The sequence below is a fragment of the Labrus mixtus genome, chromosome 2, assembly GCF_963584025.1.
Source record: "Labrus mixtus chromosome 2, fLabMix1.1, whole genome shotgun sequence".
NCBI lineage: Eukaryota > Metazoa > Chordata > Actinopteri > Labriformes > Labridae > Labrus > Labrus mixtus.
In genome coordinates, this window is record NC_083613.1 from 29,261,270 (window position 1) to 29,277,345 (window position 16,076).

General features: G+C 40.6%; 1 protein-coding gene and 1 long non-coding RNA gene across 2 annotated transcripts; both read left to right on the plus strand.

Moving 5' to 3' along the window:
- Window positions 1-626: 626 nt before the first annotated feature.
- On the plus strand, window positions 627-6,893 carry LOC132991936 (serine hydrolase-like protein). Its single transcript, XM_061060948.1, has 12 exons — window positions 627-1,072; window positions 1,308-1,451; window positions 3,738-3,851; window positions 4,061-4,102; window positions 4,194-4,213; window positions 4,309-4,383; window positions 4,884-4,990; window positions 5,096-5,175; window positions 5,264-5,298; window positions 5,404-5,480; window positions 5,972-6,059; window positions 6,166-6,893. The coding sequence occupies exons 1-12, from the start codon at window positions 1,060-1,062 to the stop codon at window positions 6,295-6,297; spliced, it is 927 nt and encodes a 308-aa protein (XP_060916931.1). The 5' UTR covers window positions 627-1,059; the 3' UTR covers window positions 6,298-6,893.
- A 3,003-nt stretch (window positions 6,894-9,896) lies between these two features.
- Window positions 9,897-12,112, plus strand: LOC132991944 (uncharacterized). Its single transcript, XR_009676280.1, has 5 exons — window positions 9,897-10,078; window positions 10,173-10,207; window positions 10,264-10,340; window positions 10,440-10,524; window positions 10,989-12,112. It is a non-coding gene; the product is annotated as an uncharacterized LOC132991944 (long non-coding RNA).
- Window positions 12,113-16,076: the final 3,964 nt, after the last annotated feature.

Consider the following 16,076-nt stretch of genomic DNA (forward strand, 5'->3'; position numbering starts at 1 on the left):
TTGGGATAAATTTGTTATTCACTCACCATGAAAACCGGGAAATCCAGCCGCTCTCCAGATTACAAAAGAGCACATTCAGACTCACTGCCCAGCAAATGTACGTCTCCATCTCCTTCTCCATCCACATCCCCGAAAGCCCCTTGCTGCACCGAGGTAAGAATAATACTCCTCTCAACCGAAAATAGTGCTCGCCATTTTTTATTTAATATGAATCACTTTTCAAAGTTGGAAAACTTTCAATTAGTTGAGGTGACATAAACGTATAATATTGAGTTAACACAACATTTTGATAGACTTGAAGTAAGACTTTTTGTTTTTACAGTGTACAGTAATGTTGGACATACGTACACTATACAGTATGTATGTAGCCTATGTTTCATGTACAGTTTTTATTGTCATCTACGGCCACATCCTGGATTATCACAGCAGAGAAATGACATGAATTCAAAAGCTTTATAACAACATTTTAGACAAATCATTTATCTGGTTAAATCTGAGGATTAGAAGAAATGTGGTAAAAGAGGTGACTGATAAAGCAATAGGTTTTTACAAAAGAACATATTCTGATAAAGGCTATCATATCTTAGATCTTGCTACAGTAATTTCATCATTCAGTGAGTAAAGTGTACAAAGAATATTTTGCCACCCCATCAAAAAAGTCTGGATCCGCCCCTGAAAGTTTGACTTTTTACTGAGGGCCTGATAAGAATTTACTCTTTTTGTAGAGACCGACCCCAATAGGACACTCCGGGGAAATTATATGTATTTATTTTGTAGGACTAATGCATTTAGCCTCTTTCTCACCCTCGGATGTTTCCGCATTGGATAGTTTAAGATGCGTCTCGTATTTGTGTCGGAGGCGCTGCCTGGAAGTCCGTACTGAGGGAGAAATGACTTGCCGGGAGATCAGAGTCCAAGCTGCTTTCACCAACAACGAAACTCTTCCGGCAGCAGCTACCAGAGACCACCACGGGAGTTTCACGGATTGTTTTTGGTTTAAAGTTTATAAAGTTTGCGAGCTCCTCTGCAGGAGTTGTTCGCTGTGCAACATCAACAACAATGGCCAAAGAAGGTAAACAAATACATGCAGAGCTGCAACATAGCCTGCACAAGTTTAATCACTGTCAGGAGTCATGAATGTAGTTTAATTCTCATCAGTTCAATAAATTAAATCTTCTCATGTTTTCAGTCATTTCTCTTGGCTGCAACGACGATAGTTGTCAAGTGAATTCAACCTTTTCTCTGTAAATTCTCTGATTGTCTTGTGTTTGAGCTTAAGAAGAATAAAAGCTGTGCTGTGTTTTCAGTTTCAGAGCTCCGTGTCCCGGTCCCGTGGGGGGAGATGAGAGGTCAAGTGTGGGGTCCTGATGATGGTTATCCTGTGCTGTGCCTGCACGGCTGGGCTGACAACTGTGGTTCATTCAACACCCTCATTCCCCTTCTGCCTAAAGGTGAACTACCACTGGTTCATACGTGTGAAGACAGTCTGTAAAATAACTGGGTAACACTTTCTTTGTTTATTTGTCAGGGGCAAAACATGTGCGCATTGTTACAAACATTTAAAGGAAGCACTGTGGAGATTTGGTAGTGAAATTTGAAAGTTGGAGAAGTGAAACAGTTCTGTTATACTTTATGAACTAAAATAGACAAACTTTATACAAAGAAAAACACGTTTCCCTGAACACTTAGGGCTTAAAAGATACCAGGAGAGTTACGGGTTGACTGTTGTGGGCCCCCCACCCCCACCATAACTTCTCACGTAGCATTTTATCTTCAAACAGTGTTACAGGGACCAAATGTTCCTCTGAGGACAGTTTGTGTATAGAGTTATTGAACATATGCCACAGAACCTGTACACTTCTACAACTTTCACATTTCTCTACTGGCCTATTTCTAATATGATCCCTTACAAAATGTTTTTTTTTATTCATGTGAGTAGGCTACTTCCATATAATGCTCTGGAATTTGAGGAGTTGCGTCAACTTATTGTGTCAATAATTTACTCTGCATGGCTCAGTCAAAACTGTAAACGTGTCAATGTCTGTTAAACTGTAACTGCTCTATGCCGTCACCAGTTTCTGTTGCTATAGCAACACTGTGCTGACCTGAAACCTGTTGCTTGTGGCAGAACACCTTTTAGACCGTGCAGGTGATAAAGTTTAAAATTAGATAATTCTACAATTCACTTACAAGACGCTTTTTTTCCAAAGCGACGTACATCAGAGAGTAAGAACAACACGAGCAACGATCTAGAGAAGAGGAAATAATGTCAGTAAGTGCAGTGGTGATTCTAGGGTCTGGTGGCGCCCTCCAACCAGCGTTCATCACCATTATGTTCTTTTTTCTCACCTTTTTTCTCTCCTATAGACGGATAATTCCTCTTCAATTTTCTTTCTTTATTTTATTGACAAATGCATGCAACACACGAGAGTGAGTGCTGTCAGATGGGGCCCCCTTAGGGAGGTTTAGCCACTGCCTTGGTTTAAGTTTGTGAACCCTCAGGGGCCCCCTACTGGTCTGGGGCCCCAGAGCAGTTGCTCTGCCTTGCCTGTTGACGAGCAGCGCCTCTGACTAAGTGCAAACAAACACACAGGTGCTGACAGGCTGTGCACAAAGGCAGAGCACAACATGGACAAAACCATCCTAAATATCATCATCGTCATTATCAAACCAAACCATCATCATCGTCGTCATCATCAATATCATTAAGTGTGTAGGTGTTCATGAAGGAGCTGGGTCTTTTAGCTTTTTCTTAAAATAAAGATTATTTAAAATAAACTTGGGCCCTTTCCGAATAGCCACAGTTCAGTAGGCAGTACGTACTTTTCAGTATGGAGTTTCAGTATACTGAACTTTCGTGGTCATTCAGTATGCATTTTTTGGGTCCACCTCAGTATACTGAACATTTCAGTATGGATACTAACTTCCGGGTTTCATGCAGTATGGATCGGATGCGTGCTTTCAGGAAATGAATTGTATTTTACCACCCACAATGCTGTGCGAAATTAAACGTAAATCGTCACTTCACGTCCGCCTCCAAATCAAAACAAACGAGCGTGGATTAATTTAATCAATTTTTAATGTAGAGTTAAAGTCCCGACTGAAATCACTACTTTAAATTAACAACAGAAAATATAACAAATATCTGCATTATTATAAAACCTTTCATTTAAATAATGATTTCACTATGTAAGTGCGTCTTTATTTGTTTATTTTATTTTATATTCTGTATATTACTGTCTTTCATTTGTACTTTCCTTTATGTACTGTATGTTATTTAGTTATTTAATCTGTCTTTTACTTGATTTACATTGTGATATTGTTTTTTGTTTACCTGACTGTATACGCGCATTACTCTTCTTGAATAAAGCTAAACAAAAAAAAAAAAACGGGTGAATGTGGCCGGTTCTGGAAACGTAAATGACGCCACTTCCATGCTGAATGAATCAGAAGAAGTAGGAACAAATATCTGCCTACTGTGCGCACATACTGAATAGTAGGTACTAAACAGTATACAGCACGGATAGTAGGTACTGCCTACTGACAGATTGAGTAGGTACTTGGCAATTCAGATACAGGGTTGGTCTCCACTGAAGCTCAAACGCGATGGACTCAAAAATGATTCATTTGTTTCTTTCCAGGAAACTCCCTTTAGACTAATATGGAAATATGTATTTTTAGGAGATATTTGAAAAGATATGAACCTGCCTTGAGTACTGAGTTGATCTTCCTTTCAGAGTGCAGATATGTGGCGCTGGATCTCGTAGGTCACGGCCTGTCATCTCACCTTCCTCCTGGAGTTTTCTACTCTCATGCTGCATATGCGTTGGACCTAAGAAGAGTTGTTGTCGGTGTGTGAGTTTGTAAAGTTGTTGAATCATTTTTTTCTAATGGTTTGGTTTTACATGACGTTGTACTCCTCCAGGACGGCCTAACTCTAGTTATTCCTGTAACGAACACGCAACAGGACTTTTGATTATCTAAAAACTTCCTCAGTTTTTTTTCTGTGACGAAATCGTGAACCTGCCTGTTTGATGATCTGTGAAATGAACTCCCACAGCTCTGCGGCTGAAGAAATTCTCCATCATCGCTCACAGTATGGGTGAGTGCAGCTTTATGGCTGAATTTAATCTTTTGTATATGTGGCTGATTTCAAAATGAATTTAAAGTGTGATTCCTCTTTTTATTTACAGGTGGTCACATTGCAGGAATGGTAAGTCTAAGTATCTCATCAGGTTTTTATTTGTTCTGTAACAGAAGTTTATTTCTATCATGGTTCATCATATTGTCCAAATGTGTTTCCCACAGTTCACTGCTTTGTATCCTGAGATGGTAGATGCTCTTGTTCTGCTTGACACTTATGGATTTCTACCTAAACATTCAGTAAGAAACCGTTTTTCAGAGCTGTGGAGCGTTCATATTTCTTTGTGGATTAATCAGACTGTATAAAATATGGACGCAGTCTAACTGCCATCACTCATTGGCTTCAGGGGAAGCATTGTAAAGCGGAATGATCGCGGTCGCCATATTGGAATCGCTAAATCTCAACTTCACTTTGAATCAACTTAGAAACAAGCAAAGGGGTGGAGCTAAGGTGAACCTTAAAGGTCACATATTTTCAACCAGTTTAAATAAGTCTCAGAGCTCCTCAAAACACGTCTGTGAAGTTTCTTGTTCTAAATCCACTCTGATCCTGTATTTGATCATGCCTATAAACCCCTCTACTTCAGCCCTGCTCAGAACAGGCTGTTTCTGTGTCTGTACCTTTAAATATGTAAATGAGCTGTGTTTTTCTTCTGATTTTTACTCCTCGTCATACCACATCTTTTTCCCTTAGAGATATGTCAGCTGCGTTAATAGTCTCTCTCTGGCTCTCCCTGCAGGCACAGCTACCAGAAGTGATGAGGCATGTCATGGATGCAATGATTCAGTTTGAGAGTAAAAAAGAAGAAAAGACAAGAATTTACACTCGTGAAAAGGCAGCTGAAAGGTAAGCCACTCCAGTTGTTAGAAATGTGTAATAGACTCTCAGATTTCTATGAACTTTGTCTCCTAAATCAGCTGCTCAAGTGTTTTATTTATGTTCTCTTTTCAGGCTAATGGCTGCAAACCAAAGTCTGTCTGAACAGTCTGTCCACATCCTTTTAGAGCGAGGTCTGACTGCAGTCCAAGGAGGTTTGTCTTTATCTCCTCTGCTCCTCTCTGAGGGGAAACATGTCACTTTGCTTTCTGCCATCTGCTGACATGTGTTTCTCTTCATCAGGGTTCATATTCTCCAGAGACCTGAGAGTTAATTTTGTAAGTCACTATTATCGCCCAAAACCTTTTTTTTTTTCCCCCCTCTAGGGGCAAAACCATTCAGCTTTTATTTTTGTAACACATGTTTTCATTTCCTGTTTTCAGAAAAACATGATGGCCGTGAGTTTGGAGCAGAGTCTGGTGATGCTGTCGAAGATCCGAGGCTCTGTTTTGCTCATTTTGTAAGTCGTCCAGCACTACACTGAATATATATGTTTGCAATAGATAACAAAGTGTAAGCACTTCTCGTACATCTGTCCTGACAGAAACACAGCGATGCACAAACAATGTGAAAAACATTCAATAAATATATTATTTTTGTTAGCTTGTGTGAGGAATGTTCAGTTTGTGAGACTGAAAACCCCTTCGACCAAATATGTTGTACGGAGGCGGCAGTACCTCTATATAGGGGCTGGGGTTTGGAACCAGAGGGTCGTTCTGGTTCCTACAGAGGCCAGGTCACTTTCTGAGTCACTGCCCTTGAGCAAGGCACTGAACCCCTAACAGCTCTGGTGCGCTCCCTGTGTAGCAGCCCCACTCTGACATCATTCTTTTTTTTAAATCTTTCAATATTTTGCATTCAGTTTGATGTTCGAATGGAAACACAAATAACATATTTCATCATCTTTCCTTAAATTCATTTGAATATATAATAAATGGTTTTTTTTCCCAGGGCGGGAGGTGGTTCTGACAGAATGCTCGCTGAACCGTCTCACGCTACATTCACTTCCAAACTTCTCCAAGGTTTTCGGGATGGAAACGTGAGTCGTGAAAATATGTTTGTTCTGATCACGTAACCACTCAGAAGTTCACGATTCTATAGTCTAACTCTGTGTTCACACCTCTCTCTGTACCTGTTTGTTTCAGCACTCGGTGGTGACGGTACCGGGCCATCACCACGTTCATCTGGATAAACCCGAAGTCGTTGCTCCCTTTGTGTCTGACTTCTTACAAACTAAAGTGCTCTCACAGTCCAACTTCCCCGTGCACAAGTTATGAGTGAATGAATCCCTCACAGTCAAGTCTAATGCCTCATGCTGCACGGTACAGATCGACATCACCTGTTTATTGAGTTCAGTAAAGTTTTTGTCTGCGTAAATTAAAGATAAAACATTATCTTCACACAGGACAGCTCGCCCCGGAAATCTACCCGAGTTGCTTATTCACACATGTCTCCAACACTGTGAAGTTTCCCCTGCCTGATTCAGGGGGGGGGGGGGGGGGGGGGGGGGGTGGTTCAAAAATAATCTGAAGCGTCTTCATTACCAGAGCGAGCCGATCGCACGATGTGAATGTCTTCACTCCTGCCCACTCGTGGTGAATGTTAGAGACTTTAACCTGAGTCTTTGGCACTTTTGCTCGCCCCTGCTTCATGAGGTAAATTTACTTTGAGGGCTGGAATGAAAAAGTCTGAGTGAAGTCTGGAAGAACATTTCATCTGATTACGTTCACTCTTGCATTTGCCGTGAGGATTTTTCGGGACTTTTGTGCAAAACACCACATGAAACTGCACGAAGAGGGGCATCAGTAAATAATTGTGCTATGGAGAAAAGATGTTTTTTAGATTAAAAATAAACTGTGTTTACATTAACAATGATATGAAATACCACATGTTTGCTTCCTTCTTGTGACATCCTTTATTCTCAAGCAAGTTGGCAGAAAGAGCATTTGATAGTAAGTAATCAGCCCTGTTTCTTTTATGAACAAATCAGATCAGGGACACATTTCTTTACATACTTGCCTCATACACCAGATACAGAGGAGGCTTAGTGGAAAGTTGTAAAATATGTAGGCTAATTAGAAGGGGAAAATGTAACGACTATTTTTGGGCTAAATTTGGACCCAATTTTAAACAACTTTTCCTGGGATGAATGAAGGCTATGACGGACCGACCAGATTTGTTCCTAATCAATCAATCAATCAATTTTTATTTGTATAGCGTCAACTCATAACAAGTGTTATCTCGAGACACTTTACAAAAAGCAGGTAAAATACCTTACTAATTGTTATGTTACAAAGAGCAGGTAAAAGACCTTACTCATTGTTATGTTACAAAGATCCGGCCTATCCATCATGAGCACTTTAGCAAAGCAGCAAAAGTTACAGTGGTAAGAAAAAACTGCTTTATTAAAAGGCCAACCAGATTTGTTCCTAAAACAACTCCTAAATGACGCCCGGTGTTTGTGGGTAACTTGCTGTTGTCTGCTGTTTCAAGTTTACCTGAAGGTGGTCTAAAAAAGTGTGGTTAATTCAAATATTCCCCTCGATCAGTGAGCAACAAAGAGCCCTGCCCTGAGCATTCATCCTTAAGTTAGCTTAAGGACACACTTGTCTGTTAAACCCTTAAGTGCTGTAAAATCCTTCAAGGCAGCAGTTAATGTTCAGCCTACATACCCTATTATCAGATTGTGTGCTGATCTTTCAAAGGCAGTGTACTAATGCTTCCTTTTACACCGTTTTATATTCTCAGCAGTGTTTTCAGAAGGTAAAATATTCAGTTTATCTGGGTCAACGTGTTGAAATCAGCCACCTATAGCGTGTTAAAGAGCCCATATTAAGCCCTTTTTGGGGTTCGTATATTTAATCTATGTTCCTACTTTTGTACGTTCACAATAACTAAAGTCTGAAAAAAGTGTCTGTTTTCATGTACTGCTCCTCCTTGCTCCCTCTCCGCTCTGAGTCCGTCAGCTACACTCTGTTGAGCCCACACTGTTAGACCCCACGTGGGCCAAGTCTGCTCTGATTGGTCTGCCGATCCGCTCCGTCGTTATTGGTCAGTTGCTCAGCACGCTTCTCGGAAATTTCAACATGAGCTGCAGGGCTTGCCACAACGAGCCAACGGACTTAGATCAGTGATCTCACACTGACAATGACGTCGGACTGACACATTTTTATCGAGGGGGGGCTAGAACCGAGCGTTACATGCGGCTAATGTAAATATTATTTATCTTATTTTACCACATTTTGGTTGTATTGCGCCGTGGGATGGAGACAAACGCAATTTCGATTCCACTGTATGTCTGGCATATTTTGAAATTGACAATAAAGTTGACTTTGACTTTGAATGTACTTGCCCTACCTGGCAGCTCTTTTAAGGACACGCCCACCAATTTTACTGCGACTGCAAACAAAACTGTCAATTGGAGGAAAGTGGGCATGTCTGAGGCACTTGAGGGCAGGTGAATACCTCTGAATCTAGCCTTTTGGGGGAGCCTTAAAGAAACAGCCGCTGATATGAACCGTTTTAGGCAGAGGCTGAAATGATTTTTACCGACATAAGTATTTGAGAAATAAGGAGGTTTTTCAAACTACACATCTCGCATCCCAGTCTGACATATTTCATGGTAAGAGTGAGCATAATAGATCTCCTTTAATGGCAATTTCCTTTATGTGTTGGCATCAAGCACCTGAAACCGCTGATCGCTTTTTTTACCCCCCTACAGGTGGAAACATTGCAGCTATGGTCACTAACACTCATTGCTACAACATTACAAGTAAACAGAGACTATTTTGCTTACTTGCTTGTAAAATTTCAGATGTGGTTCATTTTGTGTTTCCCACAGTTCAGTGCAAAGTATCCCGACATGGTGGATGCTATTGTACTGCTGGATGCTTCTGGAGTTCTACCAAAAGATGCCGAACTTCCACAGTTTTTATTTTCACTATACTTTACAAGGAAATTTTTAAAAAAAGGCCATGAAATGAAACAAAACAATCAGTGCAATTAATCATCAACTTTCATTTCAAGTTTCATCCCTGTCAGTCGTGTTGGAAACTCACTCCACTGTGTTTCTCTTTTCATGCAGGAAGAAATCTCCAAGGTGACGAAGGGAAGGAGTATACAAGATGCTTGAGTATGACAGAATGACAGAACAGGAAATAAGAGTTTACACTTACAAAGAGGCAATGGAGAGGTAAAAGTTCAAATAAATCACTTTGAGTGTGTGAGGGAGGTTTTTGCTGAAGTGCATCATAAGGGCAACTTCACCAATGTTACTATCGTGCGTCTTGGGGTGCACTACTGCTTATGTTGGAATAAAAAGTAAGGTGAATACTTTGCTTTGCATCTGATATTCCCTCATGTCCATATGAGCTGGAAACTGAATCTGAAAATTAAAAATGGTGGCGTGAAGAGTGAATAAAGTCATCTTATCCGACCTCTTCAGTGAGCTCCTTATGTCAGCTGTTTAAAAAACACTCAACTCTTGGGACTATCGGCAGTCTAGTTGCACTGTGGGTAATGTAGGCACATTTGTCCTTGTTCTTTTGCATTGTTGTTTTAACTGTCTTACATGTGTTGGAATAAAATAGAAATAAAAATGTGAGAAATATTGAACATAATACAATTAATCACACACACAAAAACAGAGTTTGGGGCTGCAGTAGTTCAGTCTGCAGGGACTTTGGATTGGAACTGGAGGGTCGCCTGACGTTGGTCTGGTAGCTGGAGAGGTGCCAGGTCACTTCCTGAGCGCTGCCAAGGTGCCCTTGAGCAAGGCACCGAACCGCCAACTGCTCGGGCGCTCTTTCATATGCAGCACCTCACTCTGACATCTCTCCAGGATGTTTGTGCATGTGTTAATAACAGAGTGTAAAAGTAATCTCCCCTCATGGGATTAATAAAGTATGTCAAATTTAAAAGAAGAAGTTTCTAGTAGTTGTCTTTTGTCAGCTTAAGTGTTTTTTCTTTTCTCTTACAGACTGTTTGCTGCAAACCAAACTCTGTCTGAACAGTCTGTCCACATCCTTTTAGAGAGAGGTCTAACTGCAGTCCAAGGAGGTTTGTCTTTCTCTCCTCTTCTCCTCTCTGAAGGGAATAATCTCACTTTACTTTCTCTCATCTGCTGCAAGCTGAATGTGTTTTTCTTCTGCAGGGTTCATGTTCTCCAGAGACGTGCGGCACGGCTATGTAAGTTCATCCAACCCTCTCTATAAGTTCTGTATGTGTTTTATTTTGTGTTTAAGACAAACGTAGTGCGTCCCACTTTGGAGCAGAGTTTGCAGATGCAGTCGCGGATAAAGGCCTCTGTTCTCGTAGTTTTGTAAGTTATTAATCACTACTTTGAGATGGTTGCATTACAATGTTTTAACCTATCAAAACATTTGATACTGAACCCTGTCAAAATCTCTATTTCTTCTAGAGCAGATAAAGGTTTGCCCACTTTTCATGATTCAAAGCAGCAGGAAAAAATCTCCATCCTTCTCCAGAGATATCGTGACAGAAATGTGAGTTTCAAACTTTTGCGTGATTGGAAAAAGTTTAATTTGATCGTTAATCTTTTTATATATTCATTGGGGGTAATTACAAATCATACAGTAAAATAAGTTGATGAGCTGAATTTAAGTTCAAAACAAATTACCCTGAGTGGACAATAGAGTGGATTGTATGTTACTGTTTTGCACTGTGTATCGTGTCGTATTGTTTCTTATTCTGTTTTACTTAACCGTCAAATACATTATCATATAGTACTGTATTGAATCATATCGTACTCGATGGAATGAAATTGTGACGAATTGTCATTGTAAGCAACAATGTAAAGAAGGCAAAACATGAGAGAAAAGAAGTTCTAAATCAGCTCCTGCCATTTGTTTTGAATTCATAAACAATGCATGGAAACTAAAAAGTTTCCATGCAAAACATCTGCATGCTTTTCCTGAAAGTCTTTTTTTTTTTTAAATCTCTGTCTCAGCACTCAGTGGTAACAGTTCCAGGAGATCATCACGTCCATCTGAATAATCCTGAAGTTGTCGCACCGCTTATTTTCCGACTTTCTGCAGACTAAAGTGATCCCTCAGCATCTGTCAGGAGTGTGAAACACACACAGGCACACACACACACACACACACACACACACACACACACACACACACTAAATAACACTCTTTAAGTCTCATCAAATTGTCCTCCCCCCTCTCAGTGCATTTATGCAAACTGATGAATTACTATTTGAAGAAATCTGAGAATTCTCTTCAGTGCCTTTGAGTAGTCACACCTTAATGTTCAGTCAGCAACACTATTCATTCTATGTGTGTGTTTTCTTTATTCAGCCACGGTTTCAAATGTCCTCGTTGCTAATATCAGAGTATTTCTGTGTTCGAGGCTGATCTGTTTGTCTCGGCTGCTTTTTATGAATCTGATGCTTAAATTTTCAATCATTAAAAAAGATCACCCTCTGACAACTTCTCAGTATGTTGGACCGTCCTCTTTGTGTTCACCCTTTTTTCTTACTCTACGAACCAGGAAGACTAAAAGTATTTTTTTTTTTACCACCCTTTAACTGATGGGACTGACTCTATAAAGACTGAAGCAGATATGAGCGGTGCCACTCACACAAAAAATACCCTCTCGTTCTCTCCCATTCTCTCTCTCAATGTCACATAAACGGTGTGACGGCCTCGGTGTTAAATGGAGTGGAATTGATTTTACGCAGCGAGCAGAAAGGCGGCAAGCATCCAGAGACATCTGAAGGGCTTGCCCCCCCTCCTACTCCTCCAAAAAAGAAAAAAGATTATAGTTATATAAGTTTCCCTCCCTCCCACTCCCTCCATCCTCTCAGCCAGCAGCAGGGATGTTGCCATAGTAACCCCCCACCCCTCGGTTTTTTAAACGTCAGAGCGAGGAGCTGGAGGATGAAGCCGCATGCAGCTTCTGTCTCTCGTGCCTCTCAGAGAGCACCTGTGATTTTGGACGTCTCGCGTTCAACAGTCGGAGGCACGGCGCTGGGGGAAATCTGATGATTGATTCGAGTCTCGGGCTGCTGCACATCACGTACCACCAAACACAGAAAGACTTACTGATTCTGCAGCACTGAAAGGTAAGCATGACACATTTGTTTTCTGCTTGGGTCCAATTTTAGGGTGCAACACCTGTAAGGGTTTGCAGATTTCTGATGTGTGTGAAAGAAGCAGCCGCTGAAAACATGCCTGCTGCATGTGCAATGTGTAATGTCAGGATTTTCTGAGCACTCGTTTATATATTTGTGCGAGCAGAAAGACTCGGCAGAAATTTTGGAACATCGTGGTGCTGCAGTTTGTCATTGCATGATATTTTTACGCTGATGGGAGGGAGTTTTGCAAGGGTTTAAATGACAGAGTATCTCTGCTCATCCACCTTTTCTAAAAAAATCTCTCCTCTCCTCATCCATTTTGTCCTTCCCTCTCTTCTGCCCTTCCACATCCTTTCCCCTCTGACAGCAGTGATGTCGTGGCTGTTCCTGGACTGGTTCGTCCCCCTCTACCTGCTGGTGTCGGTGTTGGTTCTGGCAGGATTCGGAGCGTGTCTGTACTTCTTGGAGCCTGGGCTGCAGGAAGCCCACAAGTGGAGCAACAAAACAGTCCGGCATCACCCGCTGGTGGCCAGCGTGAACTGCAGAGATGACGATAGCAATGCTCTGATATGATCAAGAAGGGCGAGGTGGAACGGGGCGCGCCATCTGGGCAAGGGTGCTGCCAGGACACCAGAGGGGAGAGGACGGGAGCCAACACCTTCAAGATGGAGACAGGAAATGGCAGAGGAAGGATGGAGGGGAGAGGAATCTGATAAATGGAGCCCATCAGTCTCATCATAACTTTTCTCTGATCTCTATCACACTTTCCGCTGTAGGGATCAGGGGAAAGTGGTGTAGAAGAATGTCTACAAAGAAGCCAAATGCACAGGGAGGAGAAGAGTACTCACACAGATGATGGAGGACATGTTGCCCTTTAGAAAGCGTCTAAAACATGATGTAAATTTCACCACCATCTTATACTCGTGCCAACTTTTACATACGTTTTTGTAAATCGACAATCACTTTACATGTATCATGCAGTTTACTCATAGTGTGCATTTCTTTAGTGCAGTGGGTGACATCAGTGCAATGTGTTTGTTGTCATCAGGAAGTCTTTTTTTAATCCTCCTTCTGGTGATGTCGGCTCGGCAGCTGCAGAGAAGCATGTGGACTGTTTGTGCCAATGTGCCAAAAAATGGGTTTAGTAATGACTTTATAAAAAAAAAACCATGTACTGAATAAATTCAAGTGATTCATTCAAGGTGCCAAGGTTAAAGTAGATGGACCTAGAAAACAGAAAAGTATTCGGTAACGCTTACAGTGTATATATTTTGAGTTTTCATCGTTTTTACTTGACAGCATGGTGAGGAAACTGGGTGCGTGACGACCCTCTTTTGATGATCATATGCTTCCTTAGTTCATACAAATAAAATTGTTTACCCCTCAAGTCTTTGGATTTTCTCTCTCTGTTATAGGACTTCATTAGCATCTAATTCAAATAATGTGTGTAGTTTATCAAATGTAGAAAGTAACAAAGCACATAACTCGTTTGCTCTGCACAAGTAGGCCTACAACGTAAGGGACTTGGACTTTACAAGTGGAGCTCTATTTTTATCTTGTCTTCCCTATTTTCAGAGATCAGTGTACTCATTACTGTAGTTCAGTCGTCTGCAAGCAGAAACCCTTAAACTGTGCTTTATATTTGAGAGATTTTATTTGTGGGGCTTTTTGTGCTTTTATTGTAGAGATAGGACAGTGGCTCGTTGTCGAAGCTCCTGGTAGAGTCATACAGTTTGATCTCGTGACCCCTGAGGTGACCCACAGGTTAGCAAACACCAGACTAAAATACTTACCTGCATAGACAATAGTTTAAAGTAGCTCCACCTACATCAATACAGTAAAATACTGCTTACAAAATGTATTAATCATTGAATCATATGTAAACAATAAAACAACACAGGAGCACACACACACACACACACTGATAACACACATGTTGTTAACTTTTGCTTTAAGTTCATATATGTACGAGTTCTTCTTCTGCTGTTATCAGAGGGTCTAATAAGAGCACATTGAGACTTTTCAGACGGAGTCCCCGTGAGTCAAACAACATGAGAGAGCAGAGTGGGAGTGAAACAGAGCAGCCTCAGTGTGGAGGAATGGAGAGAATGACTTCTTTTCCCACCACTTCCTACTGCTGTGCTCCCCCCGTCTGCACTCTCTGTCTTATTTACTCTCTCACTGTGTGAACAACAGAGACAGGGCTCCAAACAGCAGGTCAGTGTCTGATTGAATCCACTTTACAATGTGTGACATGTGTTTCAATTGTTGGGGTTAAATTATGGAATGATGCTCATATACACATTTACAAACCTGTAATTCACTTCTGGTTTAAAAGAAAGTGTCTAGCAGCTGTTTTTGAGGATTACGATTGTGAGTGATTGATCTGTTGTTGTTTTTCTTTATTCTTCTGGAAGCTTAATTTGATAAGAACGTAGGAGAGGCTTTTATAAGCAGTTTGCGTCTAAGACTGTTTGGTCACTACTTACTAAATTTCTGACTTTGTTTTAAGTATAACTATCTATATTGTTTAAAATAATTGTATTGTGTATGGTGGCTGAATGAAAAAATACTCATACTCATACTTTAACTCCAAATCATCTTTCATTGTAAGGATTTGTTTGGGTAATTTGAAGTTTGAAAACAGAGCAGTCATATTTAAGAACAATTTATCTTGAATATTCTCTTTTTATGCTTCTTGTCTTTTTTTTATATTCAACACTTTTTTAGTGATTTTCAAATGGGGGATTAGAAAAACCTAAGAGTCTTATCATGCACAGATCAGAAGCAAGGTAAGAAAAACAGGAATAAACAATCAAAGCAACAAAGACAAATTAAATTAAAATAAAATAGAATAATAAGAACAATGCACACACTGTTTCCCCCAGGTTGAATACATCTGTCCAATATTCAAATGACTAAACTGACCTCTTAAGTTATTGACATTGACAGCCAAGCAGGCCCCTCGTTAGCATATATTGATCTAGTTTGTCCAACAGAGAATATGTCACTCTCTCATGAGCAGCTAGTTGAGTCATAGTTGTAGCCTTCATAAGGAGGTGGGTGTTTCCTCCTCAGGTGTCTCAGGAGTATCTGTATAGCTGTTGTAAAAGCCAAAATAATCCAACGTTATTCAAACTGTCACAGTCTTTAAACGCTGTGGTCAAACCCAGATTAGCCAGCAGAGACCTTCTTCTCTTTTTTTAACAATCCACCCTATTTCAGAGGAACATGTTGTGCTTTTACTGCTGGAGGTTTGGTTACCCTGCAGATTAAAAATAAAGACATACTGTATTGAATGTATGGAAAATGTTATCAAACCTGACCTCACCTAAACCCAGTTAAATGTTAATCATGACTGCATATGAATAATGTAGTGATATTAAATGAGATAATGAATCATTCATTATTCTGTTTAAAAAGTCTGTGCATTATTTAATGTTGCAGGAGTATAAGAGTTATAGTATTTGTATTTAAAGTAACGTTTCAGATGCAGTCCTTACTTTAAACTGAGTGATTTTACATTGCGGTGTTAAAAGGATGTGAATACTTCTTCCTCCGCTGTCCGTCAGACTGAGCCAAGTTTCTGAGATTGCTGTGATTTTCCACATGTATCTTCATACCTGTTTTTAGTTCCCAAACTCTGATCCTTCTTCTTCTTTTTTTTTCTCCTCCGTCCTCACCTTTTATGTGAATCAGAATGAGTGTTTTCAACCATCTGGCACCTTTGACCACTAAAGTATCTGCACCCTCAGAACAAGCGAAGGAGCACCCGTCGTTGTGTTTGTCCCCTCCTCTCTCCCTCTCGTCACCGGTCATCAGAAAGAAACCCATTCAGATCCCGTCATTTGACGGAAAGGGAGTTGTCTTTGAAAGGCACATCGCCAAACCGATACAATCAGAAAGGTGAATTAAGTGTTAGCTTCTGCTCTAGTTCATTTTTATGTAATA

What these genes read in the sequence shown, in the direction of transcription:
- LOC132991936 (XM_061060948.1), top strand. An exon ending in TCTGACTGCAGTCCAAGGAG is followed by an intron (nt 5,176 to 5,263) that starts GTTTGTCTTTAT and finishes TCTCTTCATCAG; the next exon opens with GGTTCATATTCTCCAGAGAC. An exon ending in GGCTCTGTTTTGCTCATTTT is followed by an intron (nt 5,481 to 5,971) that starts GTAAGTCGTCCA and finishes TTTTTTTCCCAG; the next exon opens with GGCGGGAGGTGGTTCTGACA.